Raw genomic sequence first — 22600 nt, 5'->3', positions numbered from 1 at the left:
TTTCCTCTTTGGAAAAATGTCTGTTCAGTTCTTCTGCCACAGTAATTCCACTCCTAGGAATATATCCAAAACACCCAAAAACACTAATGTGAAAAAATACATGCACCCCAATGTTCACAGCAGCATTATTTATAATTGCCAAGATATGTAAGCAACCTAAGTGTCCATCAACAGATGAATGGATACAGAAGATGTGGTATATATATACATACAATGGAATACTACTCAGACATAAAAAGAACAAAATTTTGCCATTTGCAGCAATATGGATGGACTTGGAAGGCATTATGCTAACTGAAATACAGTTAAGTCCCCTACATATAAAGGAGTTCCGTTCAAGTGTGGTCGTAAGTCCAATTTGTTTGTTAAGTGCAGAAAAGTTAGCCTAGCTACATAGTAATTGTGGTAATAGGTTTATAATACTTTTCACACAAGTAATACATAAAATACAAACACAAAAACTAAAGAAAACATGTTTAACCTTACAGTACAGTACCCTGAAAAGTACAGTAGTGTGGTACAACAGCTGGCATCCAGGGGCTGGCATCGAGTGAACAGGCAAGAAGAGTTACTGACTGGAGGAGGGAGAGGAGGTGGGAGATGGTAGAGCTGAAGGATCGTCAGCCACAGGACACAGAGGGCAAGCTGCAATCTCACTCACGCCTGATGGCGCAGGTTCTGGTTCCTCGCTGGATTCAATTCCATCTACCTTCTTGAAGAAACAAACCAGTGATGTCTGGGTAGTAGCCCTTTTTTTCCTCATCGTAGATGACACGGTGGCACTGGATTGCATTCTGCAAGACTGCTGCTACCTTTGTTTACCGTTCTACGTTCGGGTCCTGTGCCTCAAAAACTAACAGTGCCTCCTCAAATAAAGAAAATCCCCTTGCTATTTCCTACATCGTGAACCTCTTAGGTTCTTCAGTTACTTCTTCTTCTTCTTGTCTCTCTTCATCGTTTCTCTGGGCCACCAATTCCATCAGTTCTTCATTAGTAAGCTCCCATGTTGCACAGCAAGGAGTTCAATGAAGTCGTCCTCTTGCAGATCTAGCTCCAGCTTCTCGCTGAGGGTCACTAAGTTGCTGAAGACCTCTTTGGACTCCTCATCCACCTTCTCAAATCCATGAAAATCGTGAACAAACTGCAGGCAAAGGTTCTTCCAAACCCCATTCCTGGTGATGGCCGTAACCTCATGCCAAGCAAAGTCAGTGTTTTTTATGGCCTTGTAGATGTTATAGTCCTTCCAAAATTGTCGCAAGTTTGTTCCTGATTTGTTACTCTCCTTTACTGCCTGATGAAAAGTGTGACATAAGTAATATTTCTTGAAAGTCGCTATAACCCCTGGTCCATAGGTTGGACGAGTGACATAGTATTTCGGTGGCAGATGCACTACAGGACATTGGAATGAAAGTTGTCCATGAATGGGGGCTGGCCCAGAGCACTGTCGAGCAGCAAAAGAATGCTGAATGGGACGTCCTTCTCCAAACAATATTTCTCCACCTCCGGGATAAAGTGGTGGAAAAACCAGTCCTGGAAAATGGCCTGTGTAACCAGGCTTTGGGGTTACTCTTCCACACAACAGGAAGAGAGCCCTTGGCTATGTTTTTAAGGGCTCTTGGGTTCTCTGAATGATAAACTAAGAGAGGCTTCAGCTTTATATCACTGGAAGTATTGCCACCAAACAACAGAGTTAGCTTATCCTTTGCTGCTTTATAGGCTGGCATCAACTTTTCCTTCTTACTGATGTAACTTCGGTCTGGCATCCTCTTCCAGTACAGTCCTGTCTCATCCACATTAAAAACCTGCTTGGGTGAATACACGCCTTCATCAATCATTTCCCAAAGCATTTCAGGAAATTCCTGGGCAGCTACCATATTGTGAAGGTTGGCTCTAGTCTTGAAGCAATGAAATCAGCCATGGCTGGCATTAAAAGATGCACCCTCTGATTCTTCACCGTGTTTCTTCGTCAAGTCTTCATAAAGGCTTTTAGCTTTCTCTTGAGCCAGCATTAAGCTGAACTGATCCTGCATCCACACACTGAGTTTCTCATCTCCTCCATCACTCTTCCACACTTCTTCAATAGTATTGTTGACATCATCAGCACAGCAGACCTCATGTTCCATGATCTTGTCCTTGTTCTTTAGAATTGTGCTGATGGTTGAACAATTCATGTTATAAGAATGACTGATGTCTACCACCTTTTTGCCTTGCTCCACTTTCTCAATTATTTTAACTTTTCTTTCCACTGTTACCGCTTGGCACTTCTTAACAGTACCCAATACATCACCACTGGTTTCAGGCTCATGTCCGGACATCCTGGGCTTGAAATAAAGATACTGCACTGCTGTACTCTATACTGTACTGTACGGTAAACTACACAAAAGCACAACCACCTGTAGAGAATGCTGCGTGGCATGGCCAAAAAGAGCCAAACAAAACAAAACAAAAAAATGAAGCCCACAAAGGTTCACTGGTGAATTCTACAAAACCTTTAAAAGTGAAATTACACCAATTCTCTACAATCTCTTCTAGAAGATATAATCAGAGGGAAAACTTCCTAACTCATTCTATGAGGCCATCATCACCCTAATACCCAAACCAGGCAAAAACATCACAAGAAAACTACAGACCAGTGTCTCTCACAAACATAAATGCAATAATCCTCAACAAAATGTTTAACAAATCAAACTCAGTAACATACAAAAATAATTATACACCACTTCCAAGTGGGATTTATCCCAGGTAATGCAAGCCTGATTCAACATCTGAAAAACAATTCATGTACTCCATTACATCAACAGGCTAAAGAAGAAAAGTCACATGAACGTATCAATAGATCTAGAAAAGCATTCACAAAATCCAACACCTACTCATGATAAAAAACTCTCAGTGAACTAGAAATTCAGGGGATCATTCTCAGCTTCATAAAGAACATCTACAAAAACCTATAGCTAACATCATACGTAATGGTGTAAAACTAGAAGCTTTCCCACTAAGATCAGGTATAATGCAAGAATGTGCCCTCTCACCATTCGTTTTCAAAACCGTACTGGAAGTCCTAGCTAGTACAATGGAACAAGAAAAGGAAATATATAAAAGGCATACAGATTGGGAAGGAAGACATCAAACTTTCTTTGTTTACAGACGACATGACTGTCTATGTAGAAAATCCTAAAGAACAAAAGTACTGCTGAAACTAATAATTATAGCAAAGCTGCAGGACACAAAGTGAATTTATTAAAGTCAATCACTTTCCTATATACCAGCAATGAATTTGAAACTAACAACATAATACCATTTACATTAGCGCACACCCCCCAAAATACACAGGCATAAATCTAACAAAACAAGATCTATGAGGAAAATTACAAAACTCTGATGAACAAAATAAAAAAGCTAAATAAGTAGAGATATTCCATGTTCATGGATAGAACGACTCAATATCATCAAGGGGTATTGGTGAAATAAATCAATGGAACAGAATAAAGAGCCCAGAAATAGACCTACATAAATATAATCAACTGATCTTTGACAAAGGACCAAAAGTAATACAATGGAAGAAAAACAGTCTTTTTAACAAATGATGCCGGAACTGCTGGACATCCACATCCAAAAAAACTGATGTAGACAAACTTTATACCTTTAACAAAAATTAACTCAAAATGGATCCACAGACCTAAATGTAAAACACAAAACTATAAAACTCATAGAAGATAACATGGGAGAATACCTAGGTGGCCTTGGATATGGCAGTAACCTTTTAGATACACTACTTTCAAAGGCATGATCTATGAAAGAAATAATTGGTAAGCTGGACTTCACTAAAATTTAAAACTTCTCCTCTGTGAAAGACACTATCTAGAGAATGAGAAGACAACCACCGACTGGGAGAAAATATTTGCAAAACACACAATCTGATAAAGGATTGCTATCTAACATATACAAAGAACTCTCAAAACTTGTGGAAGAATTCCAATCTAAAACAGAACTGGAGGATGTAATTGGAAAATCTCACACATGTGCCCTCAGGAAGACAAAACTTAAGGACTAAGAAACTGATTTCCTTTAAAGGCCTGAGTTACAGAACACTGATAATGCCAAACTTTTCTCAGATGACAGGGGGTTGATCAGGGGTTATCTCATATCAACCTTGGGAAGTTTCATGAATGGCAGATGACCCAGGTCAGGATGGACTCACAAAGTGGGCTGAATTGAGTTTTGTTTCTGTGACTGGACTGATTTTATCTGCTCAGGAAGTTTTCAAGGCTGGTCTCCATTTGTTGTTTATTTTAACTGACTCTAACTGGACTCTCCCCTCTTTACATTTCCTGTCCATAAATACAACCTGCCCCAAACCCTCAATGGACTCACCTGTAGCTTGCTACAGTTTGCTTGTCCTGAATTACAGTTCCTCTGCTATTCCTGAATAAACTCATCTTTTTGAGTTTACCTTTCTTTAGGTCAAACAAACACAACAATAAGAAAACGACCCAATTAAAAACTGGCCAAAGACCTGAACAGATACCTCACCAAAGAAAACACAGACAGGGCAAATAAGCATATGAAAAGATGCTCCACATCATACGTCATCAGGGAAATGGAAATTAAAGTGAGACACCACTACACACTTCTCAGAATAGCCAAAATGCAGAACACTGAGAACACCAAAAGCTGACAAGGATGTGGAGCAACAGGAACTCTCCTTCACTGCTGGTGGGGATGCAAATTAGTACAGCCACTCTGGAAGACAGTTTGGCAGTTTCTTACAAATTAAACATACTCTTACCATTTGAGCCAGCAATCATGCTCCTCGGTATTTATCCAAATGAGTTGAAAACTTACATCCACACAAAAACCTGCACACAAATGTTTTTAGCAGCTTTATATGAGTCACTGCCAAAACTTAAAAGTAGCCAGGATGTCTTTCAGTAGGTGAATGGATAAATGAACTGTGATATATCCAGACAATGTAATATTAACACTAAAAAGAAATCAGCTATCAAGCCGTGAAAAGACACAGAGGAAACGTGAATCATAGAGTATGTGGCCTTATCAGACCAGCTTCCTCCATATAACTAACTGGAAGAGGCTAATCTGAAAAAGCTACATACTGTAGGATTCCAACTATATGACATTTTGGGAAAGGAAAACTATGGAAACAGTAGAAGGATGAGTGGTTGCCAGGGGTTTATCAGGCTATCAGGGTTAGGGGGAAGGGAGTGATGAATAGGTGGAGCACAGAGGATTTTTAGGGCAAGTGAAACTATTTTATATGATGCTACAAATGGTGGATACATGTCATGACACATTTATCCAAACCTACAGAATATCCAATGCCAAGAGTCAACCCTACAGTCAACCATGGACTTGTAATGATGTGTCAATGTACATTCCATAATTGTAACAGACATACTGCTCTGGTTCAGAATACTGATAGTGGGGTAGGCTGTACATGTGTGAAAACAGAGCGTATATGAGAATGCTGTTGTTTCCACTCAATTTTACTGTGAAGCTAAAAGAAGCTCTAAAAAGTAAAGTTTATTTAAAAAAAAAAAAAAGATTAGACACCATGACCAAATGGGATATATCCCAGGAATGCAAAAGTGGTTCAATATACAAAAAGTCAATCAGTATAATACACCACATTAATAGAACAAAGGACAAAAGCTACATGAACAACTCAATCGACATAGAAAAGGCATTTGGCAAAATATATCACCTTTCATAAAACACTCAGAAAACTACAAATAGAAGGAAATTTCCCCAACATGATGTAGACCATATATGACAAACCCACAGCTAACATCGTATTCTATAGTGAAACACAAAGTTCTCTCCCTAAGATCAGGAACAAGACAGGGATGCCCACTGGCACCACTGCTATTCAACACCGTGCTGGAAGTTCCAGGCAGAGCAAGTAGACAAGAAAAAAAAAAATAAAAGGCATCTAAATTGGAGAAGAAGACGCAAAACTATCTTTATATGCATTAAATATGATCTTATATGTAGACAATTCCAGAGAATCTACAGGAAAGCTACTAAAGCTAATAAATTCAGCAGAGTTGCAGGTTACAAGATCAGCAAACAAAAGGCAGTTGCATAGTTGTCTTTCTATATACCAATCATGAACAATCCAAAAAAGAAATTGAGAAAGGAATTCCGTTTACAATAGCAACTAAAAGAATAAAACAGGAGTAAATTTAACCAAGACATTAAAGACCTGTGCAGTAAAAACTACAAAACACTGCTGAAGAAATAAAAGAAGACCAAAATAAATGGAAAGGGGACATCCCTTTTGGTGTAGTGGTTAAGAATCTGCCTAACAATGCAGGGGATGTGAGTTTGATCCCTGGGCTGGGAAGATCCCACATGCCATGGAGCAACTAAGCCTGTGCACCACGACTACTGAGTCTGCACTCTAAAGCCTGCAAGCCACAACTACTGAGCCCACGGACCGCAACTACTGAAGCCCGCACAATCTGGGACCTGCATGTCGTAACTACTGAGCCCACGTGCTGCAACTACTGAAGCTCGCGCACCTACAGCCCGTGCTCAGCAACAAGAGAAGTCACTGAAATAAGAAGACCATGCACCGCCAACAGAGAGTAGCCCCCACTCATCACAACTAGAGAAAGCCCATGTGTAGCAATGAAGACCCAACACAGCAAAAAATTTTAAATAAATAAATAATAAATGGAAAGACATCCTGTGTTCATAAGTTAGAAAACTTTACACTGTTAAAATATCAACACTTCATAAAGTGATCAGCAGATTCAATGCAATCACTACCAAAATTCCAACAACATTTTTTGTAGAAATGGAAAGGCCAATAGTCAAATCTATATGGAATTGCAAGGGGCCCCAAAAAGCCAAAATAATCTGAAAAGGAAGAACATGAGAAGACTCACACTTCCCAATATTAAAACTTACTACAAACCTACAGTAATCAAAACAGTGCGATACTAGAACATGAATAGACTTGCAGACCAAAGGAATAGTATTGAGACCCCAGAAATAAACTCATACATCTACAGCCCACTGATGTCTGACAAAAATGCCAAGTCCATTCAAAAGGGAAAGAATAGTCTATTCAACAAATGGTGCTGGGATAACTGAATTTCCACGTGCAAAAGAATGAAGCTCACTACAAATGCTAATGCATATATATGGAATATTAAAAAGAATGGTACGTACTGATGAACCTAACTGCAGGGAAGGAATAAAGATATAGAGAATGGACTTGAAGACACAGGGTGGGAGGGGGAAGCTGGGGTGAAGTGCGAGTAGCATCGACATATATACACACCAAATGTAAAATAATTAACTAGTGGGAAGCAGCCGCATAGCACAGGGAGGTCAGCTCGGTGCTCTGCGATGACCCAGAGGGGTAGGATAGGGAGGCTGGGAGGGAGGCTCAAGAGGGAGGGCATATGGGGACATACGTATGCATATGGCTGATTCACTTTGGTGTACAACAGAAACTAACACAGTATCGTGAAGCAATTATACTCCAATAAAGATCTATTAAAAAAAAGAAGAATGAAGCTGAACCCCTAACTTACACTATATGTAAAAATTAACTCAAAACTGATCAAACCTAAATGTGAAAACTAAAAGCATAAAACTCCTAAAAGAGGGCTTCCCTGGTGGCGCAGTGGTTGAGAGTCCGCCTGCCGATGCAGGGGACGCGGGTTCGTGCCCCGATCCCGGAGGATCCCGCGTGCCGCGGAGCGGCTGGGCCCGCGAGCCATGGCCGCGGAGCCTGTGTGTCCGGAGCCTGTGCTCCGCAACGGGAGAGGCCACAGCAGTGAGAGGCCCGCGTACAGCAAAAAAAAAAAAAAAAAAAAAAAAAACTCCTAAAAGAAAACATAGGTGAAAAACTCTATGACATTGGATTTGCAAATAAGTTCTTATATATGACTCCAAAAGCACAAGCAACCAAAAACAAAGAGAGAAAGAAAGAGAATTAGACTTCATCAAATTTTATAACTTTTGTATATCAAATGACGTTATCTAGAAAGTGTAAAGACAACCTACAGAATGGAAGAAAATATTGCAGATCATTTATCTGGTAAGGGTTTAATATCCAGAATATACAAAGAATGCTTGTAACTCAACAACAACAAAAAAACTCTAAGAAATTAAAAAATGGGCAAAGGACATGAATAGACATTTCTCCAAAGATATGCAAATAGCCAATGAGCCTAAGAAAAGATGCTCAACATCCCTAATCATTAGGGAAATATAAATGAAAACCACAATGGGATAATACATCACACCCATGAGGACTGGCTATTATCAAAATATACCAGAAAATAACAAGTGTTGACGAATATGAAGAAATTGGAACCCTGTCCATTGCTAATGAGAATGTAAAACAGTGCAGCCACTGTGGAAAACGGTGTGATGTTTCCCCAAAAAAGTAATCCTAAAATTACCATATTATTCAGTAATTCCACAACTAGGTGTATACCCAGAAGAACTGAAAACAGGTTTTCGAACAAATACTTGTACACCAATGTTCACTGTGACATTATTCACAATAGCAAAAAGGTGGAAACAACCCAAGCGTCCATCAACAGATAAATGATTAAACAAAATGCAGTTATACACATGCAATGGAATATTATATAGACATGAAAAGTTAAAATGAAGTTCTGATACATGCTACAATATGAATGAACCCTGAAAACATTATGCTAAGTAAAACAAGCCAGATGCAAAGGAACAAATATTGTATGACTCCACTTATATGGCATACCTAGAATAGGTAAATTCACAGAGGGTAGATTAAGATTACCAAGGGTGGGAGGTAGGATGGAAATGAATTGTCTATTTGGGATGATTTGAAATTTGGGGGGGAAAGTTAGTGGTAATGGGCTCACACATTGTGAATGTAATTGATGCCACTGCACTGTACCTTTAAAAATGGTTAAAATAATATCAAAAAAACAAACAACCCAATCAAAAAATGGGCAGAAGACCTAAATAGACATTTCTCCAAAGAAGACATACAGATGGCCAACAGGAACATGAAAAGATTCTCAACATCACTAATTATTAGAGAAATGCAAATCAAAACTACAATGAGGCAACATTTCACACCAGTCAGAACGGCCATCAGCAAAAAATCTGAAACAATAAATGCTGGAGAGGGTGTGGAGAAAAGGGAACCCTCTTGCACTGTTGGTGAGAATGTAAGTTGGTGCAGCCACTGTGGAAAACACTATGGAGGTTCCTAAGAAAACTAAAAATACAGCTACCATATGATCCAGCAACCCCACTCCTGGGTATATATACAGAAAAGACAAAAACTCTAATTTGAAAAGACACATGCACACCAATGTTCACTGCAGCTCTATTTACAATAGCCAGGACATGGAAGCAACCTAAGTGTCCATCAACAGATGAATGGATAAAGAAGATGTGGTGTATATATATATAATGAAATATTACTCACCCATAAAAAAGAATGAAATATTGCCATCTGAAGCAACGTGGATGGACCTAGAGATTATCATACTGAGTGAAGTAAGTCAGACAGAGAAAGACTAATATATGTTATCACTTATATGTAGAATCTAAAAAATAATACAAATGAACTTATTTATGAAACAAAAACAGATTCACAGACATAAAAAACAAACTTATGGTTACCAAAGAGGAAAGGGGAGGGGTGAGGGATAAATTAGGAGTATTGGAATAACAGATACACATAACTATATATAAAATAAACAATAAGGATTTACTGTATAGCACAGGGAACTATATTCAATATCTTGTAATAACCTATAATGGAAAAGAATCTGAAGAAGTTATATATGTACATATATATATATATATATATATATACACACATATGGCTGAAGCACTTTGCTGTACACCTGAAACTAACACTATATTGCAAATCAACCATAGTTTAGTAACAAAAAAAAAGGTTAAAATGGCAAATTTTATGTTATATATACTTTACCACAATAAAAAACATTTTTACAAACCTTTTTCTAAAGACAAGGAGAAACTGCCACAGCAGAAATAAAAGATGAGGCTAGGTCAAAAAGGGAGGGTGTAAGCGTCCCACATAGGGATTCAAAGGAAACCTAAGAAGGAAAATAGTAAGGAGGGAAGCAGTAGCCAGAGTCCCCAACCCCACCCAGAGCACAACCATGGAAGAGTCCCCCACACCCTGGCTGTGACTCAAGTCTGACCATCTCACCAGAAAGCTGTGGGGTTACAGACACAGCAAGATGCTGTTAACTTGTCATGGATGGGGGACTTCCCTGATGGCGCAGTGGTTAAGAATCTGCCTGCCAGTGCAGGTGACACGGGTTCGAGCCCTGGTCCGGGAAGATCCCACATGTCATGGAGCAACTAAGCCCGTGCACCACAACTACTGAGCCTGCGCACCACAACTACTGAGCCCGCATGCCACAACTACTGAAGCCCACACGCCTAGAGCCCATGCTCCACAACAAGAGAAGCCACCAAAATGAGAAGCCCACGCACCGCAACAAAGAGTAGCCCCTGCTCGCTGCAACTAGAGAAAGCCTGTGTGCAGCAACGAAGACCCAACGCAGCCAAATTAATTAATTAATTTTTTTAAAAAGCGTATATAACTTGTCATGGACCAGCTGTTCTCCTGGCACCATCAAAAGGCACTAGAGAGAAAACTGTGAATAAGACACTAACACCCCTGGCCTCATGGGGCTCATAGTTTAGTGGGTGAGTCATAATGTAACTAGGGGGACAGAAAGCAGGCCTCTGAAAAAGTAAAGACCTTAAAAGTTGAGGAGGAAAGTTATCTATAAACCCTTAAAAAATTAGAGAAGCATGAAAGAAGCATTTTCAGATGCTTATGTTAATTTTGAGAAATTAAGAGACAAAGGAGCTTTCACAACTTCAGCTATTGATATTTGAGTTTTGTTCTCTGGCCACTGAAGGCCGTGTCTGAGGTAAAGGCAGAAGATGGGCACCTTGGGCCCAGGCAGCCCTGGCTCCCAACCACCCCCCAAGGTCTATGAGAGCGTCTCCCTCCTACCTGAAGCCACTTTAGGTTGGTTGCCAACAATTCCAACAGTCCTCCCATTCATTCTTGCAAAACCAACAATGATGTTCTTGGCATAACTGGGCATGATCTCAAAAAATTCTCGCTCATCAACAACCTGCAGGGATAAATTTACTCCTCAGCTCAAAATGATAAACAAGATCCAACTCCATTATAGAATGACAGACATTTACAGAATTACAGGCCGGATAGCTACTCCCTACCACAGGTTCTCCCAGGAAGCAGGACAACAGGCAGAGGCAGTACCTCCTCCCTGCTGGAAGGGAAAACACTCTCATACACAACTGGAAGAGGATAAACCAGTACAGTCTTTTTTAAAGGTTCTATTTGAACTTGGCATATTTAATACACTTTTTTTTACCTTACTTTGAAATCATTTCAAACTTTCATAAAAATTTCCAGAATACAAAAAAATTTAAATATCCTTCACCCAGATTCCCCATTTATTAACGTTTTACCATGTAAGCTTCATAGTTCCCTCTCCCAACCTGCCTACCCTGCTTTTCTCTCTGTCTCTTAAGTATGTGTCAATATATATAGTCTCTAACTATATATATATCCATATACACAACATTTTTCCTGAACTGTTTGAGAATAAGTTACAGACACGATGCCTCTTTACCTCTAAGTACCTAAGTGTCCACCTCCTAAGAACAGGACATTCTCTTCTATAACTTCAGTGATATTATCAAAATCAGGAAATTAACATTAATATAATATTATCCATTATAAAACCTTATTCAAATTTCACCAGTTATTCCAATAACATCCCTTATAGCAACAAAAATCTGGTTCTAGAACCTGACCCAAGATCACCTGGTACTCTGAGTGGTCATGTGGTCTCTTTAGCCTGCCTTGATTCTTTCCCCTCAATCTTTGTCTTTTATGTTCATAACATCTTTGAAGACTACAGATCAGTTACTTGGTTATTTGGGTTTCACGTTTGTTCACGTTTAATTTCAGGTAAAGCGCTTTTGGCAGAATATCACAGAAGTGACCCTCTCAAGTGCATCACATCAAAAGGCACATGATATCAATTTGTCCATTAATGGTGGTGATATATGTCAGATTTCTCCCCTGTAAAGTTACTATTTTTCCACTTGTAATTAATAAGTATTCTGTGGGGAAATATTCTGAAATTATGTAAAAATCCTATGCTTCATCAAGCTTTTACCTAGTAGGTTTAGTTAGCATTCATGGATGATCCTTGCTTATTAACCCAATTACTGCCATGATAACTGCCAAACAATTTTTCTAACTCCATTTTTCCTTCTCTATTTATTACTTGGTATTCTATTGTCAAAAATGTCTTTGCCTTTCCCATTTACTTATGGGAAATCCACAGTATGAAGGTATAGATTTTTGTTTTATTATGTGGATTGTAATCTTTACCACCAACATTCATTTTATGTTCAAAGTGTCCCATATTTGACAGTGAGAGCTCATTCAAGGTGCATCCTATGCCCTTTTGATGCTTCTTCATCATTCTCTGAGCATTACCTTACATTCTGGAATTACCTTACTTTCAGGTTCATCTTGTATTTTTTTCCTGCCCCAAGCCCTAGAATCGGCCATTTCTCCAAGGGACCGAGGTCCCAAGGGTGGGGGGTAGAATAAATGGCTGCTTCTAAGAAGCTAGCCCAGAGCATGGAGCTAGGAGATCTACATACACATACACACACACACACACACTGATTTCTTTAAGTAATATGAAAACCAGGAGTTCATACTGATAACTCCAATTCCAACTCCCAATTCAACTACAGGGTTCATTCTAGTATCCCCCTTTCCATACTACAACTCCTTTCTCCTATAGTGGACATCTAACTCCCATTATCCTCAAAATGTACTTATTATTCAATCCTCAAATGTAAATGAAATGGTTTCAGAATTGCTAACCCATATGACAGCAAAAAAAACACAACTAATATTCAGTATTTCTTTATAGCTATTTCTGCCATTAGACTAAAGGTATAGAGTCCAAATACTGCATTCAAAAGTTATTCATTTGAAACACAGTCAGTTTCATTGCTTTTTATTTCAAAGGTTTACCCCCACCCTGTCTTGATTTTATTTTTAGTATGTAAACATTAATATAGGTTAATAGTGTCACTCCCCATCCCTTCCACTCACCCTGTTTTTGTTTTGGGTTTTTTTTTCAGTGCTGCACAGCCTTTGGGATCTTAGGTCCCTGACCAGGGATCGAACCCGGGGCCACAGCAGTAAAAATGCTGAGTCCTAACCACTGGACCACCAGGGAACTCTCTCACCCTGTTATTAATGTCATCACTTTCTGATTTATCCTTTGTGTGTGCACTGCAAAAATGAGTAGATACATTTATAGATTTTTAATTCCCCTTCCACCTTAGATGGAAAGTAACAAACTATAGATACTCTCTCACACTCTGAGTTTCTCTCTTGCACTCTGAGTTTCTTCACTTAACAATATATCCTGGAAATCACTCTATATCAGTTCATAGAGCTTTTCCTCACTATTTTTCACTCCTGTATAGTACTCCATTGTGCGGACGTACCAAAGTTTATTCAACCAATCTCCTGTGTGTTGTGTACATTATTTTGACACTTACATTCAGGTTGTTTAGAATACTTTGCAATTATAAATAGCACTGTAACAGTAGGAACCTTGTGCATCTATAACTGTGTAAAGTGGGAAGTGTATCTTCAGGGTAAATTCCTAGAAGTGGGACTGCCGGGGCAAACTCTCAGATATTACCATAGCTCTTACCAGCAACACATGACAGTGCCTGCTTCCCCATAGACTTACCATGGAAAGTATTTTCAAGTTTTGAATCACTGGCCAATCTGACAAAGGAGAAATAACTCAGTATAATTTTATGTTGCATTTCTAACATTATGAGTAAAGCTGAACATCTTTCCAGTAAGTTTAAGGTCCATTTTATATCTTCTGTTGTGAGCTGTCTATTCATGATTTTTGCCTGCTTTTCTATCGGTTTTAGTCTTACTCCTTCGGTTTTTAGAAACGTTCTTTACGTCTTAGGGATACTGGTCCTTTCCTTGTGACACACGTTGCAAATATTTTCTCCCAGTTTGTTGGTTGTCTGTTTTGTTGTTGTTGTTGTTTTGGGGGGAGGTCACGCCACGGGGCACGCAGGATCTTAGTTCCCCAACCAGGGATTGAACCTGTGCCCCCTGCAGTAGAAATATGGAGTCCTAACCACTGGACCACCAGGGAATTCCTGGTTGTCATTCATTCATTCATTCATTCATTTATGGCTGTGCTGGGTCTTGGTTGCTGTGCGCGGGCTTTCTCTAGTTGCGGTGAGCAAGGGCTACTCTTTGTTGCAGTGCATGGGCTTCTCACTGTGGTGGCTTCTCTTTGTTGCAGAGCATGGGCTCTAGGTGCTCAGGCTTCAGTAGTTGTGGCACGTGGGCTTCAGCAGTTGTGGCACACAGGCTCAGTAGGTGTGGCTCGCAGGCTCTAGAGCGCAGCCTCAGTAGTCATGACACACGGGCTTAGCTGCTCCGCAGCATGTGGGATCTTCCCAGACCAGGGCTCAAACCTGTGTCCCTTGCAATGGCAGGTGGATTCTTAACCACAGTGCCACCAGGGAAGTCTCCCTGGCTGTCTTTTAACTTCATGTATTTTTTTGCTATGGAGAGTGGAATTTTTAAACGTTTATATAGTCATATTTATCAATTTTTTAACTGAAACTGAATTTTAAATCATAATTCAAAATCCTTTACCTTCTCCTAAAGTTAGAGAAATTCATCTATACTTTAAATATTTCACTTATTATATTTAGTTCTCTGATCTATTTGTAGTTTATTTTTGTATATGGTATAAACTACAAATAAAATTTTATATTTTCCTAACCAGCTATCCAGGTGTCTAGCACCATTTATTTATTTATTTATTTTGCAGGGTGGGGAGCCACACTGCACGGCTTGTGGGATCTTAGTTCCCTAACCAGGGATTGAACCCGGGCCCTCGGCAGTGAGAGAGCAGAGTCCTAACCACTGGACTGCCAGGCAATTCCCTAGCACCATTTATTAAAAAGCTAATCTTTGCCCCTGGAATTTGACATAATACCTTTATCATATGTACCAGAATTCTATATGTACTTGAATCAACTTCTAGCTTTTCTATTCTATTCCACTGATCTATTTATGTGCCAGGACTACACTGTTTTAACTACAGCATGCTTTAATAAAGGATATGGCCATAGCTTTTCTTTTGATGTTCTTATATTAACTCAATATCCAGGAACAAGGGATGTCTCTGCATCTGTTCAAGTCTATTTTCATGTTTTTCAGAAGTTTTAAAATTTGCCCCATAAGTTTATTACTAAATATTTTATCTTTATTGCTATGCAAAAGGAGTTTTTACATTACCACAATATAATTGGTTACTGTTTGTGTATATGAAGACTATTCCTAGGTTAATTTTATATCCTGTTCCCTATTTATTGTTTCAGTTTTATCACGCATTCCCTAGGATTTTTAGCATATTATGTCATACACAAGCATAGGTCAACTTTTGCAAAGCTTTTTGCCTCTAATTGATCTTCTTCATCTAATTGCATTGGCTAATACCTCCAGTACAATGTTAAATAATAGTGGAGATAGAGAGCATCCTTGCTTTGTCCCAGATCTTAGTGTAAGTACTTCCATATTAAGTAAGATGCTTGGTTTTGAAAAAGTGTATATTAAACTCTATCATGTTAAGTATTCATCAATTCCTACTTTCTTGAGTGTTCCTATTAGAAATGGGTGTTGAACTTTTTTAAAGCCTTTTCTCAGCATGTATGAAAACAACCATATAATCTTTCTCCTGTCTATCTCTTAATGCAGTACATTATAGATTTTCTAGAACCAACCTTGCATTCCTAGAATTTTAACATGGTGTTGGAGTCTGTTAGCTAACATGTATTTGCTACTGTTGCGTCAATATTGGTAAGTGATGCCAATCTGAAATCTTTTTCAGTTCCATCTTTATCAGGTTCAGGTATATCAATGTCATACTTGTTTCATAAAAAGAATTTGTAAAGGGTGTGTGTGTGTGTGTGTGTTTACTGTCTATGATCTGAAATAATTTATGTAGCACTATGATTCTTTGGTCTTTGAAGGTTTCACAGAATTCCCACATGAAACTATCTGGGCCTAGTGCTATTTTTGTGAAATAACTACTATGTAATTTGGTCCACTTAAGCTTTCTACCTCTAATGGGGTCAATTTTGGGTAAAATGTATTTTCCAAATAAAATGTCCAGTTCATCTAACCTCTTATGATTTTGAAATTTCTTCTATCTTTATCATTTCTCCTTTCTGCTTTTTACTTGTGCCTTTTTTAAAGTTAGCTAGTAGTTACTCTATTCCATTAGTTACAGCTATTTTTCTATTTCCCAAGTCATAAAATTTCTGCTTTTATCCTTATTAAATCCTGTCTTGTTATTCTTTTTTTTTTTTTTTTTTTTTTTTTTTTTTTTTTTTTTTTGCGGTATGCGGGCCTCTCACTGTTGTGGCCTCCCCCGTTGCGGAGCACAGGCTCCGGATGCGCAGGCCCAGCGGCCATGGCTCACGGGCCCAGCCGCTCCGCGGCATATGGGATCCTCCCAGACCGGGGCACGAACCCGTATCCCCTGCATTGGCAGGCGGACTCTCAACCACTGCGCCACCAGGGAGGCCCCTGTCTTGTTATTCTTTAGAATATTTTTTCCCCAGCTTTTTGAGTGGAGAATTTAGTTTCTTTTCCTTCTATTATTTTTTTACTAAGCAATTAAGGCTATAAATTTTCCTCCTCTCATAGATAGTATTCCATAGATTTTGATATGTAGTGTTTTCATTATCTTTATTCTCTTAGAATTCTGTCATTTGGCTTATATTTTCTCCTTTTATTCAAGAATTAACAGAAGATTTATTTTTAAATGAAACAGTGCTTTTATTGTTATAGCTATAAACTTCTAGTCTTAATCATTGTTTTTTGTAATATTTTTGCTTTATGGACTGCTAGGATGCTTTCTTTCTGAACAAATATGTGATCAACTCTTGTGAATGTTCCATGTGCACTTGAGAATAAGATTCATTGCCTATTACCAGGCTGTAAAGTCTGAAATAGATCTTTAATATCTATCTGTGATGTTATTGAGGTCTTCCATATCTTACTTATTTTTGTCCATTTGACCTACTTTGTACTAATTATGGTGTGTTTAAATCTATTATTATTTGTTTCTACCTATGTCTCCTTGGATATCCTATAGTTTCTCCTTTTTAAAGATGGTAGTTGTATCATTTAGGGCATAAATCTTTTACATCATCACTGTGAATTATGGCTTTTAGCATTTGAAAATGTCTTTCCTTGTCACAGTAAATACTCGAATTTCACATCAGCCAATATTAGGCTCACACACACTGCATTGTTTCTGTTCTCCTAACATACCTTTCCCCATCCCTTACGTTTAACTTTTCAGAATCACTTTGTCTCTTGTACACCACATATAGTTGGTCTTGCTTTATGAGGGAAATTGAACATCCTTTTAATAAATGAGATAAACAAGTTTAATAAATAAGTTAGGCTGTTCATATTTATTGGTATTTCAGATGTTTTTTATTCTTGTAATTATTCTGTGTACCATGTTATATTTACTGTTTAAGCAATATGTTTTATGCTGCTGTTTACAAAGATTTATATTTTTGGTCTAGTGGTTACCTTTGTAATTATACCTTTTTAATGCCCTTAGTCTGTTTCCTCATTTAATGTCTTATTAACTGGGTTGTCTACTATTAATATCTGTTGAATCACAACAATCAGTATACTTATTCTGTTATACTCTTTCACTCTTCCTTCTCTTCCATCTTTCAGTGGCATTTTTTTCTGCAACTGAAACATAGCATTTATGCATTGTTCTCTACCCTCATTCCCAACCTTATTTTAGTCTTATAATTAAATAAGCACCATCAATCCTTTTCCTAAAATTTGTCCAGTAATCTCTTGGTTGGATGAAACTCATCCTCCAGTAGCTTCCTCAAGAAGAGCCTGGGAACACAGAATTCCCTCAGTTTTAGCTGGTTTTCTTTAGTCTTAATACACGAACATCAGCTTGGCCAGATATAAGATCTTTAGTGTTTCCTGGAGTCTCCATGAAGTGCTTCTCTATTGTTGCCTTGCTTTGTTGTTGCTTTTGAAAAGTCTGATGCTACTCTAATTCTCCTATCCTTGTAAGTTATTTGATCTTTTTTGCCTCAAAGTCTTGAGGATTTTTCTTTTCAAAATCTAATAGTGGGGGCTTCCCTGGTGGCGCAGTGGTTGAGAGTCCGCCTGCCGATGCAGGGGACACAGGTTCGTGCCCCGGTCCAGGAAGATCCCACATGCCGCAGAGTGGCTGGGCCCATGAGCCATGGCCGCTGATCCCATGCGTCTGGAGCCTGTGCTCCGAAATGGGAGAGGCCACAACAGTAAGAGGCCCGCGTACCACAAAAAAAAAAAAAAAAAAAAAAAAAAAAATCTAATAGTGGGACTTTCCTGGTGGTCCAGTGGGTAAGACTCCACGCTCCAAATGCAGGGGGCCTGGGTTCGATCCCTGGTCGGAGAACAAGATCCTGCATGCATGCTGCAACTAAGAGTCCACATGCCACAACTAAGAAGCCCACAAGCCGCAACTAGGAGTCCACATGCTGCAACTAAGAAGTCTGCATGCCGCAACTAAAGGTCTCACATGCCACAACAAAGATCCCACGTACCACAATTAAGACCCGGTGCAGCCAAAAATAAAAAATTCTAATAGTTATATGTGGATATTTACTCGAGTTTGATCATTCTTGGTTAATTTTCCCATACACTCAGTGAGCTCATTCATTATGTAGTTCTGGGTCTTTTTCTGGGATGTCTTCTTGGATTACAGTTTTAAACATTAATTCTCTTCCTGTTTGTCTTTTGTCAGACACTCCAGTTATATGTATGTTCAGTCTTCTTTGCCTATCTTCCATTTTAGTCACTTTTTTCTGATTTTTTTACCTTTTTCTTTATGCTTTTGGTTATTTTCCCACATTTCTTCAACATTCCTTATTAAATTTCATTCAAATACACTCTCCCTAGAGCACTTTATAATTCTGTCTTCATTTCTCATATATGATTTTGTCCCCCCCCATTTTAATTCAGTCACCTCTAACTTTACTTCTTCCTATTTTATGTCCATTCTGTCATTAGTTTCTGAATTTGATTTTCATAACTCAGGTGATGATTTGAGGCTACTGAACTCAACCGCAGTGTGATCATCTGCTGAATGACTAACTTTTACAATGAAGGGAGTTTTGTCAAGTGAAGTTTTTTGTTCTCATTTTTGGTTTTCTTATCTTAGTAGCTCTGTATATATAAACTACTTGTATCTGCATTTTGTGGACAGGGTTGAGTTTGGGATGGTGAACAAGATTGCCAGTTCAAGAGCGCCCTCTTCTGTCAGTATAACAAAGTGTCACTTAGTTAATGGGTGTCTTGATATTAGAGAGGGTGGTAGGGAAAGGGGTAGTATGACCTTCAGTTTTTTTCTTATCTTGCAGACACATAATTTTACCTCTTTCTTCATTTTTCCTTCACTTCACAATTTCCAAAGGTGTCTCTCTCTTCTTTTTTAATCTTTTCTTCCCTAGAAGGAATGCCCTTCCATGCTTTCTTGATTCTTGTGCATGTTTAAGTCCCTCCCCTTAAGTAACTCTTCTGACCTAACAGGATTCTTTTCCAGTATTTTCACTCTTATAGTGAAAAGAGTGAACTTTCTCTCCCTGAGTGATTTCTTCTAAATTCCCTTCTCTTTCTTCTGAGCAGTGTCTCAACACTTCTTCCAGCTCTCCACAGAGACTTGTTGCCAAAATTCAAGAAACAGTCCTACTAGAAAGTGGTGTTTAGGGACTTCCATGGTGGTCCAGTGGTTAAGACCCTGAGTTTCCAATGCAGGGGGCCTGGGTTCGATCCCTGGTCAGGGAACTAGATCCCTCATGCATGCCACAACTAAGTCATCTGCATGCTACAACTAAGAGTCCACATGCCGCAACTAAAGATCCCGCATGCCACAACTAAGACCCAGCACAGCCAAAAATACATAATAATTTTTTTTAAAAAGTGGTATTTATTGTTCTACTTATTGTTATATGAAGTTTGTAGTTTCCTGTCTTACAATTATGATAAAGGAATGGAAATGGTAGTTTTATTTTTTCTTCTTATTGACCTACATATAGTTTTTCAAGTATGTGTAGAGTTTTGGATTCAGGAGATTTTGACTACCCAGAAATACCACCTTCCCCCTCTTTTTTAAAAAAACAATTTTAAGAATTCATGCTCACTGACAAAATTCCATTACTGAGCTCTGATCCAATGGATACAGAGTCACAAAAACATACTAACACACACAGATGTTTATGCAGCACTGTTATAACACCAAAACCTGAAAAGATCTAAACGTCCGTCAGTACGGTAATGTTTAAATAATGTTCCATCCATACAGTGGAGTACTATACAGTCATTATAATGAATAAGGTAGACCTGTATGCCATGATAGGGAAAGAAAGTGAAAAAAGTGTAAGGTGTGAAAGTGTCTATAATACAATCTTTTTTTAGTTAAAAGTAAATATGTTGATATATATTTGACATATAATTTTTTTTCTGGAAAGATACACAAGAAACTTAATACTGCTTACCTCTGGGAAAGACTGATAAGAAGGAGAGAGAAAATATTTGCATTTCATTTTACATGTTTCTATACTTAAGTTTTTTCGTTTGTACGTATTCTTTGTTTTTATTTAAAAAAGATTTAGAGAATGTAGCAGAGACTCCTAAGTGTCCACCAAAAATCCAGTTTCTGTTTCTACCACTGTAGAAGAAACGATGGGCAGATGGCTATCATATTTCCTAACCTCCCCTACAGTTAGATGTGGCTATTTGACTATGTTTTCTACAATGGACTTAAATACAGTATTAAAAACGAAAGAGTATATTTATCAAACTTCTAGCTCAAAAGTTCGAGAAGAAAAAAAAGATGATTAACTGAAAGAAAGCACAAAAGGAATTAATCAATAAAAAAGCAGAAAATACATAGCTTTAAAAAGAAACAAAAATTAAACAAAAAGTTGATTCTCTGAAACACATCAATAAAATATTTCAACTACTAGGTCACTATCAAGAAAATAAAAAACAAGAAATGTCAGAGAAAACCAGTGAAACAGATTTTGCTAATCTTCTAAGACTATATAACACTGCTTAATCCTATGCAGGTAAAATTAAAAATCTGGAATAGGTAATTCATAGAAAAAATATATATAGTTTACCAAAACTGGCTCAGTAGTTGTGGCACACAGGCTTAGCTGCTCCACAGCTCGTGGGATCTTCCTGGACCAGGGATCGAACCCATGTCGCCTGCATTGGCAGGTGGACTCTTAACCACTGAGCCACCAGGAAAATCCCACCAGATCTTTAAAGAGCAGATAATCCCAATGCTATTTCAACTGTTCCAAAGCATAGAAAACTTGCAAATTCTTATTATGGCACTTCATGAACTGAACTATGTACCCCCACCCCCAAAATTCATACACTGAAGCATAACCCCCAATGTGATTATGTTTGGAGACCGGGCCTTTAAGGAGATAAAGTAAATGAGGTCATAAAGGTTGGGGCCCTAATTTGAAAGGACTGGTGTCCTTTTAAGAGGAAAAGACACCAGAGATCTCTCTTTCTTGTGCACAGAGAAGAAAGGTCACATTGGGACACAGTGACAAGGCAGCCATCTGCAAACCAGAAGAGAGGGCTCACCGGAAACCAACTCTGCGGGCACCTCAATCCTGGACTTCTAGCCTCCAGAACCGTGAGAAAGTGAATTTTTGTTTACGCAATTCAGTCTGTGGTATTTTGTTATGGCAGCCCTAGCAATAGCACTCACACCAAACCCTGATTTTAAAACACACCACCTCCCCAAAGAAGGGACGGCCAGGGGGTTTAGGATCGACACGTACACGCTGCTATACTCACAATGGACAACCAACAAGGCCCTACTGTATAGCACAGGCAACTCTGCTCAATGGTATGTGGCAGCCTGGAAGGGAGGGGGGTTTGGGGGAGAATGGGTACGTGCATACGTATGGCCGAGTCCCTGTGCTGTGCACCTGAGACTATCACAACATTGTTAATCGGCTACACTCCAATATAAAATAAGAAGTTTAAAAAAAATAAAATACCCCCCAAATCAGCTAACATTCCATGACATTGATGTAAACATTCAAAATAAAACGTTTATAAAATACAACAAGTATTAAGATATATTTACAAATAGAACTAAGAAAAATCATGTGATTATCTCTATAAATGCTGAAAAGGCACGTAACAATATTCAATACCCACCCGTGATTTACAAAGAAAACAAGTAGGCAACAACAAAAATTAAAATAGGAACCAGTGTGGGATAGGGAGGGTGGGAGGGAGACGCAAGAGGGAGGGGATATGGGGATATATGTATACATACAGCTGATTCACTTTGTTATACAGCAGAAACCAACACAACATTGTAAAGCAATT

At 38.6% G+C, this 22600-nt stretch overlaps 1 protein-coding gene across 1 annotated transcript in view; it reads right to left on the bottom strand.

Annotated features, from left to right (window-relative positions):
* Positions 1-22600, bottom strand: part of PCCB (propionyl-CoA carboxylase subunit beta) — an 88848-nt gene that overhangs the window by 10729 nt on the left and 55519 nt on the right. The window contains exon 10 of the mRNA XM_082625934.1: positions 11039-11162. Coding sequence (XP_082482060.1) covers positions 11039-11162 — 124 coding nt within the window. The remainder of the gene's footprint in view (positions 1-11038; positions 11163-22600) is intronic.

This window comes from Mesoplodon mirus, assembly GCF_964341445.2.
Source record: "Mesoplodon mirus genome assembly, chromosome: 6".
In the NCBI taxonomy this organism is placed as follows: Eukaryota; Metazoa; Chordata; class Mammalia; order Artiodactyla; family Ziphiidae; genus Mesoplodon; species Mesoplodon mirus.
Note: the sequence above shows the minus strand (reverse complement) of the source record. Positions and strands in the feature narration are given on the sequence as shown.